This window comes from Trichoderma breve, chromosome 6 (genome assembly GCF_028502605.1).
Source record: "Trichoderma breve strain T069 chromosome 6, whole genome shotgun sequence".
NCBI classification, from domain to species: Eukaryota; Fungi; Ascomycota; class Sordariomycetes; order Hypocreales; family Hypocreaceae; genus Trichoderma; species Trichoderma breve.
In genome coordinates, this window is record NC_079237.1 from 2,043,411 (window position 1) to 2,058,366 (window position 14,956).

Consider the following 14,956-nt stretch of genomic DNA (forward strand, 5'->3'; position numbering starts at 1 on the left):
ATACTTGCACAGGCGCCCGAGGCATGTCCAGGTAGTACTGCATGAGAGGGCATCTTGCCTGTCAGGCCTTACCAATCTGCCAAGGGACAAGTGCTGGGATGCTGCGCCTGATACTGTACCCAACGCGTCATAACTGCCAAGGCGGCAATTCGCAACTGTGATACATCAATGTAATACATCAATAGCTAGTAACTCATTCAAGCACAGGAAGCACAGTAAAGGCATCAGTATCAGTATCATTGATGCTGCTAAATCTACGCAGTATAAAAGTAATCCCATCCGTCCATACATTCATAAATCCCTATTCAAAGCCTCCTCAGCTCTCAGCGTAGCAACCATCACAATAAACGACCGTGCATGACCCGCTTGCCGGGATTCCATCTGACACTCTTGAAACACTCTCCTTCATCATTATCATTATCATCATTGTAAACGACAACAACAGATAGAGATAATCAATCATGCCCATCTTCGGGCCATAAGGGCGGCTGAGAAGGAAAACGAAAACGAAATGCGCAAGAAAACGACACTCAATGTACCAGCCAGCAGGTACCCGTCAAATATAACCGAGACTTCTCCTTTTTGTTTTAAGCAGCAATATCCCACAACATATCCAAAACGCCATCCATTGACGCCTCTCCCTAATCTATTATATATTTTTTAACCAAAAACTTTCCAAATATCCGCAAGGTGAAAGAGAAAATGCCTCAAAGGAAGTTCTCTTCTTGTTTGTTTCTGCTCAAGTAGAGGTTTCGGGGTGCGTGGGAATAGTACCATCAACGCTCGTATTGAAGACCCAGCCAAAAGTATTATCCTCACCACCAGGAGCGCCAGTGAATGCACTGGCCATCAACGTCTCGTCGGTGCCAGCAACTCCTTCAGGAGGGAATTGCAGCCACTGGTCCACATCAAAATCAGTACCAGCGACCGCGTTCCAGTCAAACTCGTCATGGCCTTGCATGAAATCGACACCAATAATGTTATCTACTTCCATGTGGACCTCATCCGATCCGCCGCTCACGCTCGGAGTAAGATTCGACGGATCAAAATCGGTTTGCGGCGGAGAGTTGACCACAGATGATCCTTGAGCGATGGTATTGACTGCCCCCGGAGGGCCCATCGGTTTCTGGACCTCCTTGGGCTTCTGGTTGAAGAGTGTCTCGGAAGCGGTCATGTACGGAGCATTTTCAGGCGGCGGCGTGTGCGTGCCGAATTCAGGGGGAACCTCCTTCATCATTGCCAACGTCGACGGTTCGACGGTAGCATTGATATCAATGGCCGCCTTCCTGAGAGCGGCATCCAGGAACCCGGTAGCATAGTCGGCGGCAGCATATATCTCGCGTAGTTTCTCCATGACTCGCATGCACTGGCGGAAACCTCTTGTTGCGCGTGACCGAGCATCTGGCATCGGGTTCTTCATCTCCAAGAGGTGGATGATCATGGCAGGCAGGATCACCGTCACACCGGTAGTAGGCAAGTACCTCTCCAGGCGGAGGTGGTGCAGCTCGGTAGCCATGTCCGTAATGTGCGTCGCCGCATCCTTCACCTTATGGCGCGACATCTCTTGCACCTGGCGAGAGGCGGTCGGTGCTTGCATGGGAGACGACGGTAGAAACTGGGGACGGTGCAGAGCAGAGATAGTCGTATGATATACCATGTGGAGGAGCATTCGCTGAACGACAATAGTAGACCTGCCGTTCTTGGTGTCTGCAGGGACCAACATGCGGTACTGACAACACGCAGGAAGTGATGCCGCCCATTCCTGGAGCTCTGCGTCAACCACCTTGATGTTGTCCAAATTATCCAGCTTCTTATTGGGGAACAGCATCATGGTGCTGTTGGTCGTGTTCTCGGGCTTCATGTTGTCTCGGATGAGAACCGAGTACTGGGCCTTTAACATGTGGCTAATGCAGATGCACAGCTTCGCCTTGGCGATGCACATGACGGCAAGCTCCCGCTGCATCTCTACATCGCGCATCAACGTGCATTCGGGTGGGATAATGGTGACTTTGTCTGGCAGCATCCCCAGCTCAAAGTCGCTCTCCACCAGCATGGGCACGTCGAAGTCCTCATCCTTGATTCTCGTCGGGCGCCTCATGCCGAGAGCAATGAGACGGTCGCGCATGAAACAAGACCACCAAATGCGCTTCCACAGCTTCTGCGTCGGCACGGCCATGCTGGTAACCTCAGGATTGCGATGTAGCCCAATCGTGTGAGCCAATGATATGGCCACACCCATCCAGTGCCAGGTGTCTTTCTGATCATCGGGAGTCTCGTACCAGTACGTCATCAACAGGAGCCCCTGGACGAGTATCAAGCGGTCTGATTCGTAGTCGAAATCGTAGAGTAGCTATTGACATGTGAATATGGATCTCATCTCCTGCACAAACGGGGGGGCGTGTGCAGCCCGAATGCATCATTGGCTTACCCTCGTTTTTAGGAAAAATGCTTTTCTGGCAGCCTTGCGAGTTGCGTATCCTGCCTCGCGCAGATGTCTCATGTCGACAAAAGCAGTTGCCGAAAACATAACGGCGTGATATAAGAACAGGCTAATCTGACCCTCTGCGGCATCGTAACGGTTGATGACGCTGAGAAAGGGAACCAGATCCATGAGCGGCATGTAGGGGTGGACATATTCAATGTAGGCACGCAGAAGCGCATTCTGCAGCGACAGGCAAGGGATGCTGAGCGCACCCTTTGCGTGTAGATACCGAATATCATCCGCTGGTATTTTACTAGGCAAGGGGCGCACGAACGGAGGGAGCTGGGCAATCGAATCCGACTCATCGAGCAGGCCCATCATCTGCGTGGTGCGAGACGAGCCATGGCCCACGGAGCCGGCAGTGCTCGTCCAGGAAGACCGACTCGCCTCCGACAGCTGTGCCTTGCTGAGTAAAACGGGCTCATTACGATATGCAGAGCGTTGATCTAGTACACCAGAGTGGTCTTGTGGTCAGCATGCTTATGGTCAGAAAGTACAGTCATGTTCAGTCTGGCTCTGTTGCACATGTCAAATCACTCGATTTTGCATGTGAAAGAAGATCCCCGTCATCAATTTGACGGCAGCCTCTAGGGTCTGGTGACGATGCTGAATGGACGGGACGGAGGCTCTAACCCAACCGGGTGGGTCAGGGGGGAAGGAGTGATGCGTGCGGAGAAGTTGGAGAGACTCTCCCCGAGAACGGGGAAGGGAGAAAAAAAAACCAGAGCGATCCGTAGTTGGTGGGACTCCAAAAATGAAACATCGAATAGCATTGCTTACAGATCATGTGAGGCACATGGCCATCGACGCCGGCGTTGGGAAGCAGACCGCTTGAAGGGTCGAGGCTGGCGGGCGAAATCATAGAGGACCCGCTGGTTCTTCGCAAGTCGGCGCTGTTGATGGCGATGGGGTTCGCCGGTGCTTTGCGCAGCTGAGCCTCGGCTGATTGGCCTTGCCCCACGATACTGGCGGTAACGAGATTCTTTCTAGAAAGGATTGCGCGTCAGTGGATTGGCTCATCGGGGTAAACTCCTTAGTAGTGCTAAACCCCTTGTCGACTCTCCCCAGATTGGTTGTTGGGGTATTCACGTGTGAGGTGCCAGTGCCGAGATGCCTCGAAAAGCCAGGTCTTTGATATCATGACGGCGGAGCACTGCTTCCAACGGATATGGGGGATCGGGAACGGCCGTGCACTGAATATGCACAAGGGGAATGGGGGAACGGAGCAGACGGGATTACTCACTTTCTCCGACGGCTCTCCTGGACAATGCACTAGAGGAAAGGAGTGAGGTCAGCCAAACTGTAGATTGGTAATTGAGGTGAATGTCAGGCCAGCTTTGCTCGTGAGAGGCCGCTGCCGTATTGCACATTGCGTACCTCAACATTGTCCCAGCGACAGTTTCCGCATGGAGCTCCCTCAACCACATCGCAGCGAACCTTGCGCGCGCGACATGAGACACAGGCACGAGCAGCACGCCTCTTGGTAACCTTGTGTGGCTGCTCAGCGCCGTCATTGGGAGCTGATCGCTTCTTGGATTTGTCGTCGGATCGTCCGTCGGCATTGGACGCATTGTCGGTTGGTTCTGGTGACGCCGAGTCTGACGGTGAGCCGGCATTTGCGGCGAAGTCGTCCGCGGGATAGGCAAGCTCTGGCGCGGCTTCTGGAGACATTGTGGCTGGCTGTAGTGTTGACAAGAAAAGTAGAAGAGATATAAGCCAGGGAAACCCGCAAGCAAACGCTCAGCGGGCGTATAGATAGGTGAAGTCGATGCGAACTTGAAGACTCGCGTGCGAAAAAAGCCCCTTTGCAAACCTCACAGGTTTTGGGCAAGCTCAGAGTCGGTTAGGATGGACGGCAAGGTGCAATCGTCTCAAAAGAGCAGATCTTGGCTAGTATCCAAAAAATGGTGTTCATTCAAGCATGAATCCCAAGTGCCGGTTTAAGTGGTGGCGAAGGCGGTCGTATGAGGTGTTGCGAGCGGCGATGTCGCGCACAGGCTGGAGAGAAAGCTGAACGCACACTGCCGCAGCTGCTGCTACTCATGTATGAGTCGCCAAGGAGAGGCTATGAACCCAACAACAATGGACGACTATACTGGTTGAGATGTCGTCTTGGTGATATGGTGACAAGGAATCAATCATTGAACAAGTAGAGCTCTTGAGCCACACACAGACACAGATCACAACAGCGTGGGGTAAGAGAGGTTCATGGAAAAGAAAGAAGAAAAGGAATGAGTCGAATTGTGAAAAATCCGGGGGTGGATTATCGGAAACGGGGCACAACGAGGAGGGGCGTGTGGATTCTCACGGTCCGGACTTGTCCTTCTTTTGCCCTGCCCTTGTCTTTGTGTGTGCACGCGCTGGGTCCGGATACGTTGAAGTGGCTGCTGAGTCCATTTTACATTCTATCAGAGACCATGCTTGATCCAGCCACAGCGTGCGTGACAGCGACGGGTACATAGACTGGTACGCAATATACTTCCATCATTTAGCGCTCAGCAGATGCTGAATAAAGCTCATTGAACGACGTCAAAGGCCAGAAGATAGACTCTAGACACGAAGCCAGTAGTGGAGCACCGGGTGCGAAAAAAAAGCGAAGTGGAGGACGTCGAGGCCGGGGCGACGCCACGGGACTCCGGGCGCTGACGAGCTGGGATTCTTGGCTGGCACAAAGGATTCGTGGTTGGCTGTGCGCCGGATAGATGGGTTTCTGAGCCAGCGCGCCATTCAAGATGGGACCGTATATTCCGTCTTCATGTGACAGCTGATGCGAAATAACGTTGGCCTTGGGGCGCGGGTGGCGATGTTTCATTTCTTAATCTTCCGAAGACGTCTTCGGTGACGAAGGGTTCTATCTAGAAAATTCGATTAGAAAGCATTTCAACAACTTACACGGCATGTTCCTGGCACGGCACGTACCAGGTGACCAGACTCCATGGACACCGGTCTAGGGCCATCGTCGATGCTTGGTCCAGCCTGGGTCCAGCCCTAGCCATGGCAAGCCTACAAGCGGCCATCAGGTCTAAGCGCATTTTTTCCAGTTTTTAGAAAAAATTGCAGCGAAATTGATGCGGCTGCCTTTTGCGATCAACGATGACGCCTTGCAGCTGCAGCGCTCGTGTGCGTCCCATGCCATGCTGGGTGCAGAATCGGAGTGCCGAAGTTGCTCTTTCGTACCGGCGAAGCGGCCGTCTTACCGGATGATACCTAGTAGATACCAGTGTGCCCCAGACGGCATCCGCTTGTCAGGGTTAGGCGCGGCGCTGGGCTGCGCTTTTCCCTGTCAAGCTCATGCCAGAACGGAGGACAAACCCTGTTTGATCTGTTTCAGTGACTAAGTGTCTTTTCAACGAGCTTGACTGGAGCGTTTTCGACGGCGCAAGCAACAGCCAGACCCGTTGGAGTGGAGCAGAAGATGAAGTTATTGGCGATGCTAATCTGGCTTCATACGGTGTGTTTTGGACGGAGTCCGGGACGCCGGAGTAAGTTTCCGGCATGGCCGCTATAGAGCGCTACAGAGGCAGAATATAATAGTGAAACGATGAGTTGAAATCCAGCGGCGGCGGTTTCGTGTGATGTGTAAGATGTCGGTAACTGTTTGGGGATTGGACTTAACAAGATTCAGAAAGGGGGTTGAAAAGTTTGCATCAGGTCATATTCCATGGAGCTCACAGTCTTGTCCTCTACCAAGTAAAGAGGAAGGTATGGTCCTCAAGGTACTTGGGTGTAAAGTACGCTGTAATAGTACCTTGACAGTACCTGCAGTTTGCCGCGATACTTTGTTATTACCGCACCCTTGACGGCAGTAGCCCTGCGGTATTCCATTAGTACCTTAAACCTTCAACCACCAGCCCAACAACTGCCATTGCGCCTAACACCCTTGCTCTTTCCTAGCTAGGTTCTATTAGGTAACATTCGCGAATCATCTCGATTTGCGATGAAAATTTTACTTTTTACAATTCCCTCACAACCTCTATCCAAGATGCGGGAAAAAGAGGGAAAGCTGGTCGGCATTCTGTCCGAAGTTCAAGGGAAAACGAAACCGCTCTCTGAATCATGTGGAGCCGTCAATTCTCACCCCTAGACCAGCCTCTTAGAACTACTGGCTTAGGATCGACGATGGCTAGCCTCATCATCCCAGCATCTTCTGCACACGTCGGAATTGCTCTCCGACATGATGCCCACCTGAAAACACTATCAAGGTGTCTTGGCTTGTCTCCTGTCTCCTGTTTCTATGCCAAAGACAGATTCGAGCCTGCTGCTTGTTGATTGAGGGCGGATTCGAAACTTCAGGCAAATTCGTGGCTCTTCTGGTCATCCAGGGCTCGTCCCCATCATGTGGCTGTTGTGTGACTGTTGATTAGTGCTCTGCAGCCACTCTCGTTCCAGCCTCTCTTCAGTAATGCCACAGGCGAGCCACGGTCCACTTTGAAGCTTTCAGCAAATACGGAGTGCTGGCGCAGCTCTTACCGCTAAGCAGAACGAGTATTATTCGCCAGAGACATGGGCATGACTCTTAGTCGAGTGAAAAAGTTGGGTCTTCTGCATGTTTGTCGACACAAGTTGCGCCCCGCCTGCCCGAGCTATATTAATTATAGACGGACAACGGGAATAACAATATCCACAGGGAAACGGGTGCCAATTACGTTCATGCCAAGTCCATCGCCGTCGGCAATTATTTCTTCATCACTGGGACGCCCTGAGAGATTGAGGCCTGAGTATGTTGATCCCATCATCGAACTGCCGGCAGACGGGACATTCCGCCCATATGACTGTCGTCATAGTCTATAAAGTTAAACGACTGCAGTGCCACTGAAATTGGTGGAAAACGCCCAAAAGCTGCCCAAGACCTGGTTCATTCCATCTCAGTGTTGGGCAGCTCCAAGACAAATTACGCAAAAGGAATTTACCGATCGCTTCATGGACCTAATTTCTTCGTGCCCTCCTGACCGTTCTTTGGTTGCCGCTAAATGCATCCCTTGTCACTCGAGTCTAGGAGCGTATCGGGGATGTGTGGGCCGAACGGGAGAAATCGTGGAGTGTGGACCCTCCGCTACCTCGGGAGGCCGTCCGCAATTATTGCCTTTTCCTACCTTTTGCGAGGACACAGGTCGAAGCCCTCTCCGTGAGAAACGGGGGTGAGATGCTAGTTCTTTGACCCAGCGACAAAGTCTTGCGATGCTACATTTTGAGCATAGAATAAGTGAATGGCACTGAATCATGTAGAGTGGAATCCGTTCTGTCTCTCTTTACAAAAATTGTGGCCTGGCTGTGCCCGGCAGGTAAACACGGCAGCCTCGGGCCCGGTCAACGGCAGCAGAAACACGAACAACTTACTGTTCGGAAAATGGAATTTCCAGTGCACATCACTTGTGTGAAGCAGAGGGCTGAAGTTGCACCGAGCCTGTTCTCCGTTCGGTCGCCGCGACCACCGCTCGGCCCTCCGAGCTTCTCGGTGGCGTTAACGGCTTTCCGAGCTTCAAAGCTCACATGTTGAGCTCAACCATGCATGTGGATGTAAGCAAACTGGGGTGCATATCCCCTCTCTTTGCTCCAGAAACGCAATTCCATCACTCAATGTTAACTTATTTCGTCCCGTGTTTACGGAGTACCCTTCTCACCTTCTTTCAACACGCTCGCACTATTAACCGACGATTGAGGGGGAGACTGATTGAATGGGAGCTGAGATGACAGCAAAGGAATAATTATTAGTGGATTCTTGGCCATCGACCACACCAAATATGCAAAGCAAGTTTCAATTCCGACAAGGAGGTGAGATCTGATGTCTTTTCATGCACCATCATCAATCAGTCTACCGCGATCCGTTTCGGCACGGCACACCGGGTACGAGCCAAATTCATTGCTACACGCAGTGTGATATTGACACACTTCGATGATGAACCCAAATCATTCAACAATCATGACTACAGCCTTGTTCACGGCGGCACAATCACTCTTGAACACGCAATCGTTGAAGGAAGAAATGACATTGAAAACATCTATCAAACAAGAAATGGTCGAAATATCCTCAAAAGACGATCCAACCCAGGAAATTTTTACCCAAACGCCGTCCTCTCTGCATGCGCATCTTTCTTGAGTTAAGTCATGGCAAACGTCACATCTCTCCATGGTATTATCTCCCCCGTCGTTATTGTCAACACGCTTCTTCCATCCCGCCATCAAGTACAGCTCCGTCATTGCGAGTGCAATTACAATCGCCCCTTGGCTTCCGAAAAGGAAGTGGGATTGTATACACGCTGCTTGATGTAGTTTGTCAGAGCAACATCACCCCATTCTTCCCACTCAATCCACAGTGATTCTGGGAGCTCAGATACGCCATCACGACGAGCCGCCTTCATGACCTCACGGGCGACAATGATGCTAGCATCACGAACTCGGTCAATCTTGGGATAGATCAGACCCTGGTGGACTTCCTCAGCGTTGAGAGATCCAGCAAGCGCCGCAGCGGATGTATACACCATCTCGTCTGTGACACGAGTTGCCTTGGATAGGATGGCACCAAGACCCAGGCCAGGGAAGACGTATACATTGTTTCCCTGGTTGGGGTGGTAAGTGATGTCGCCCGCATCACCGCCTACCTTGAGGGTGAAGGAATTGAAAGGAGAACCAGAAGCGAAGACGACAGAACCGTCAGTCCACTGCACGGCTTGCTCAAAAGTACACTCAGCCTTGGTCAGAGGGTTGCTGAGAGGGAAGAGGATGGGCCGGCGGCCGAGACCACCAGCATCTACGGAAGCCTTGAGGGCTCGGACAACGGACTCGGTGAAGATACCAAAGGTGGCGGCAAGACCAACGAGCGCACTGGGCTTGACATACTCGATGACCTCTTCCAGGGTACGGAATTGATGGCCGGCGTTGTCGACACGAGCAAAATACTTCTTGTGCTCGGCGAGCTTGTCGCCGCGATCCATGGTGACCAGACCCTTGGTATCGACCAGGAAGAATTTGTCACGAGCCTCAGCTTCTGTCAAACCCCTTCGAGTGTAATACTCAACGAGTTGCTTTGCAACACCTACACCGGCCGAACCAGCACCCATGAAGACGAGACGCTGCTCCTCCAGCGGAACGCTTGACAGATTGACGGCGTTGATATATCTGCTGAGCATTAGCGAACCGATACCGATAACGACGCATCGCATTAGATCAGATTTACTCACCCGGCAAGAACAACAGCACCAGTGCCCTGAATATCATCGTTGAACGCCCTATAGTTGTTCCTATATCGATCCAGATAGTTGAAGGCCTTTTCGCTGTCAAAGTCCTCGAACTGGACGACCATGTTGGGATACACCTCCTTCACGGCCTCCATGAACTCATCCATGAATGCCTGCTGTTCCGCATAGGAAACTCTCTTTTGGCGCAAGCCCAAGTAGAAAGGGTCCTTGAGGTTGGTCTCGTTGTTGGTGCCGGTATCCAAGACGATGGGCAGGGTCTTGGCGGGGTGAATACCCGCGGCCGCAGTATACAAAGCTAGTTTGCCGATCTATAAGAGCCAAGAGTCAGCGAATGAGTTACATCGACCAAGACGACGCAAGTTTTCTAATTGCGACTTACCGAAATACCAACACCGTTAATGCCAAGATCGCCGAGACCCAGAATTCGAGAGCCGTCAGTGACGACGCAGATCTCAGGGTTGGGGCAGGGCCAGTTGCGAAGCATGGTTCGGATGGACTTTCGCTGCTTGATCGAAATATACAATGCTTCGGGTCGGGTGTATAGGGTAGAGTATTGCAGGCAGACGTCGCCAATGGTGGGGGTGTAAACGAGGGGCATCAAGTCGCGGATGTTGTCCATGAGCAGGCGGTAGAAGAGGTCGACATTTTGTGCCTTGACACTGGACAGGTAGAGGTACTTGTCAATGCCCGTCTGGCGGCTATGAATCATCTTCATAGCCCTGGCGCACTGGGTCTCGAGGCTCTCCATGGCGTGGGGTAGGAGGCCAGTGAGATTCTTGGCAACACGTTGTTCGGGAGTAAATGAAAGGCCTTTCATGGTGAAAACGGTAAGTTAGCAACGGGCGTAAAAATAAAAGTGGGTGTAAATGTAAATGAATAAGTAACCAGAGCAGAAATCGCAAGGTAAGCTACAGGTAGGTGTAGATTGTAAAAGAGAAAATGGAAAAGAAGAACAGCAAATTCGCATCAACCTACCTTTGTTCCACAATGGCTCACGAAGGACCTGATAGGCGGAAGCCTCGGACTCCTTGAGGTACTCGGTGTCGTGGTCCTGCTTAACCTCGGTATAGTGATCTTGGGCGTAGCCCCGGTGCTGGTCCAGGGACGCCAACTTCATGGCCTCCTCAATGGCCAAAACGTCGACTGAAGACATTGGGTTAAAATCTGTCAGTCTGCGACTAGAAATGGAGACGCGTTTATTAGACACTGAAGTGCGAGAGGAACGGTGAGAGGAACGGCCCGAAGCTACGGACGGTGAAGGTGAAGTTGACCGAGGAGTGAAGACGTCAGAACTGTCGGCACTGCGGGCACTCGACGCCATTGGTGGGGGGCGTAGAGCTGGGATTTTGTTCAGCGAAGATGCTGAGAAGAGAGATGGATGGGAATGTGTAAGATGGCTGCCCGAGTCGCCGCTTAGCGTTGGAACATGAGAAGAAAAAATTGAATCTGGTTTCAAAGAAGAAGCAGAGACAGATGCAGGCGAGGATGGCAATGGTTTAATAGTAACAGCAGCAGCTATGGAAGACAGGCCCCTGCGGAACATGGGACTGGGGGATTTCATTAACAACCCCAGCCTTCCACGAGATCCGCTCTCAAGACGAGAAGCTAGAACCAACGACTGGCGGCTCATGACAGGACAACGTGGAGCTAGGGGGGTGAAGGGGGATGTGAAGCTGAAGGACTCGGGGTCTAGACAGATTCGGGTATGTTTCAGAAGACAGCGGAGACTAATATTCCACAGGCATCACGAGACGACAAAACGACCTTGAGGGGGGGCAAATGTGAAGCAAGAAAAAGGGGAAGGGGTTGCAATCGGGGAAAAAAAGAAAAGATGAAAAAAGAAGAGGGCCAAAGATTGGTAGACTCAAGAAAAAGTGAAACGTGTGGACGATGGTGCAGTAATACCTGGTAAGAAAGGATTTGGAGATGTACAGGTACCTTGTACAGGGCGGGCCGGGCACAGACAAATGCTCAACCAGAAAAAAAAATTGGGTAAAAGCACCGACAGGAAAGCCAAAGCGAAAGCAACAAAAGCAAAAATATTAGATAAAAAAAAAGTGGCGAGCGAGCGCACTCCGTACTTACCGGAAGGCTTGTCCGCTGGGGGAACTAATTGACGGTGTCTCGGGCTAGTCGTCCGCAAGCAGTACTCGTACACGGACGGAGAGCGACGGGGTGTGGTAGAAGGTCGATGCGGAGCTGACGAAGGGAGATGAAAGGATTTGATACCCAGTTGAGTAGGGTGTATGAGAGAAGAACGAGATGGATGGATGAATGAACAGAACAGGTTGATCGATCAAGCGTGCGGAATCAAGAGGATCTTGGCCGAGTATTATATCGTCCAAACGACACCAGTTGGATGGCGTTGTCGTTGGGCCATATTGAGGAGATGCCGGTCTCTAGCCGGGTCGGCATGTCATACTAATTCAGAGGATTGTCTGCGTTGTACGAGTACTTTTGTCACTTCGCATTGAGGGCCAAATAAGATGCCATTTGCCCTAGCCAGCCCACTCGGCGGATGGACTTGCGCAGTCGGGCGCTCATCATTGAATGCATCCAACCTTTTGGACGTTTGTCTTGCTCCGTGTCGCTCCGGTCGGGCAAGGGTGTGGCACAGGGGACGCGCCAACTAGAGGTAGCAGCAGTAGTTTCTTTTCCCCAAGCTGCATTAGCCGGCGCCAGGCCTCCGGGATCCGCAGGGGGGTGGAGAGACACGACGCCTTTTTTTGTGCTGTTGTCTGGCGGTTTGCTCAGGTGCTTTGCGCTGGGAATAGGGGATAATGGACTGATTGTGAGGCTGAGAGGATGATGAATTTGAAATCAGACGAGATGTTTGTAAGTGTGCATGAGCTTGAAGAGATTACGAGACTGATAACAAAGATAAGAAAAAAAACAACGACGACGAGATCAGGAAATGGGCAAGAACGAGAACGTGCAAGTCACGGCACTTGTTCCTTCCTGCAAGACGACTTTGCGCCGTGGCGGCACCTTCCACACACTAGACAGGCTAGGCCAGGGCTGGCCAATCAGCTGCGCTGCCGCACGGGGGCTCCACCCATCCTCTTCTCTCAACATTCTTTTGCTTCTATTTTCTTCATCTCCACCTCTCGACGAACTGGTCAGCACGCAAACGCAAGCAACACAAAGGCTTAACAGGGGGCGGCGAAAAAGCGACCGCGGCGGCTCCTTTCTGAGTCCCGTCGCTGCCCACTTTGCGCTTTGCATTGCCTCTTTCTGCGTCTGCCTGATCCTGGTTCTGGTTCTGGGTCTCGGGTCTCGGGAATCTAGGGCGTGACCCGGACAGCATCCGGACCCGGGCCGGTCACTGAAAAGAGCGAGAAACGAGGCCTGCTGAGGCCATCATGAGCGCCCTGTGCTTACAAACCCTTTGTCGCGTGTGGTCTGTTGGGCACCTGTCAAGTCAGGTACGATAATAATGCAGCCTCGTTCTGTTCCTGTCTGTGTCAGTGCGTCCTGATGGGCACGTTCACCCACGACGCTCAGTTGCGCCTCCGAGGTGAGGTGAGCTTCTAGGATGCTGCAGCACGCGCGCTAAAACAACTTGTTTTGACTGCTAACCTGCATTTGGTACCAATACCTTGGCTGTCCTGTATCAGATTTCTGCTGCTTCAGCTGTTACTCCTGACTTGTTGCAGTTGACACACTTGAAGCATCACCTTTGCTGCACGCGCACTTGCACCTCCGACCTCTTCCGAAATCCTCCGTCTTTGATGTCAGGGGTCCCTGCATGCCATGTGGGCCTTGCCGGAGCCACGATGGGCCCTGCAATCGGAGCCGGTGCCCCATCGATTATTCGCATTCAATTTCGCGGCACTCTTAGTGCGCCATGTCTCAAAGACGACGGGCTATTGATTGAATGTACTCGTACTCGGACATCCTACACCGGCGCTCGAGGGATGAAGATCAGTCAGAAGCAAAAGCCCTTCTTACAGATACGTTGTATTCTCACATGTATCTGTAGCACAGGACTCATCGATATACGAGCACTTGTGATACCATCACAAATTCTCCAACTTTTCCACCTGCTGTGGTTCTGGCCCTGTGGGACGGGGCCGCCGATATGAAAACTGGCGCCGCATATGGAGCGGCCTTTCTCTTTCTTAGGTAATTGCAAACCAACAACATCGCTGTATACTCCATAAGGAGTACGAGTGCTCTGCATGGATTCAAACTTCTTCAAGCTTTGCTTCTACTCTCTGACTTCCTCGCGTGCCTCCCTAGCTCGAGAGGCCCCGCCATCTTTTCCGTTTCTTTTTCTTGCTCCTCCTCGCAAATTTGACATCATCCCCATTGCGGTATGTGTAGGAGTGCAAATTATCTCCATGTACCTATACATGCACACTCGTGGGCATCGGCGCCAATGTGAATGTAAGCGGATAGGCTATAATGGACAAGACGGGGGCTGGTGGGATCGTCTCTCGGTTGCAGTCACAATGTTACGCTCATCACGCCTCGTCAATAAGCCAATGCATCTCACAGGCATGCACATGCTTGCTCGATGACTCAATTGAGCTCCTCTTACTCGTATTCTACGAATGCAGTCCCGAATTGCGGCAGACAAACATGCACCGTCAAAGCATGGTCCATGGCTAACACCTTCATGCACAATTAGCTTCAACTAAGCAAACCCTACCGGGAGACTTCGGCTTGGCTACGAATACGTCCCCCACAATCTACTAACAATAGTGTTGAGGACCAACAAACTAACAAGTCAGCTCCCATCTTGTGTCTTACAGACTGCAGCAAGCCATTGTCGCTACTCCACATTCGATTCAACCCGTCCGCATTCGACTTTGGTCATCAATGGCTCCAAGCCATGCCGGTATCGGTCCAGGCTGTGCCTGTCATGTCATCATGCCTTTGATCTGGGAGGTGCGGGAAAACAGCCTTCCCCTCAAAATCACAAGGCATTGACCGACACGGCCACGCTACTCCTCGTGCCATTTTCGGCTCGGCAAGAGTTTTTAGGATCTGGCTTCCCCCGGCCCGGGAAGCTTGGTCTCTAGATCCCCCTTGAGCTCCAGGGACCCCGCAACCACATGCTGTCCGAATCTCTAGATCTGGCTACCCACATGTCTGAGACCTGGAGATGTCAAAACGGTTCACATCGGCCGAGCTCAGATGGCCTGATGTGCTAGCCTATTCCTTGCTGGGACAGCTCTTGTGCCTCGATGGCATTTTGCTTGTGACAAGCTCATCCATGGAGTCATTGTCATTGCAAATCAATGACACCGGCCTTATCTTCCTCATTGTAATT

At 51.9% G+C, this 14,956-nt stretch overlaps 2 protein-coding genes across 2 annotated transcripts; both read right to left on the reverse strand.

Moving 5' to 3' along the window:
- Positions 1–739: 739 nt before the first annotated feature.
- On the reverse strand, positions 740–4,153 carry T069G_09560 (fungal specific transcription factor domain-containing protein; the record flags this gene model as incomplete). Its single annotated transcript, XM_056176770.1, has 6 exons — positions 740–1,615; positions 1,655–2,350; positions 2,429–2,928; positions 3,263–3,468; positions 3,726–3,754; positions 3,860–4,153. The coding sequence occupies 6 exons, from the start codon at positions 4,151–4,153 to the stop codon at positions 740–742; spliced, it is 2,601 nt and encodes an 866-aa protein (XP_056025248.1).
- A 4,538-nt stretch (positions 4,154–8,691) lies between these two features.
- T069G_09561 (malic enzyme, NAD binding domain-containing protein) lies at positions 8,692–10,831 on the reverse strand (the record flags this gene model as incomplete). Its single annotated transcript, XM_056176771.1, has 5 exons — positions 8,692–9,039; positions 9,082–9,598; positions 9,661–9,986; positions 10,058–10,488; positions 10,654–10,831. 5 exons carry the CDS (start codon positions 10,829–10,831, stop codon positions 8,692–8,694), a joined length of 1,800 nt encoding a protein of 599 aa, XP_056025249.1.
- Between the last annotated feature and the right edge of the window lie 4,125 nt (positions 10,832–14,956).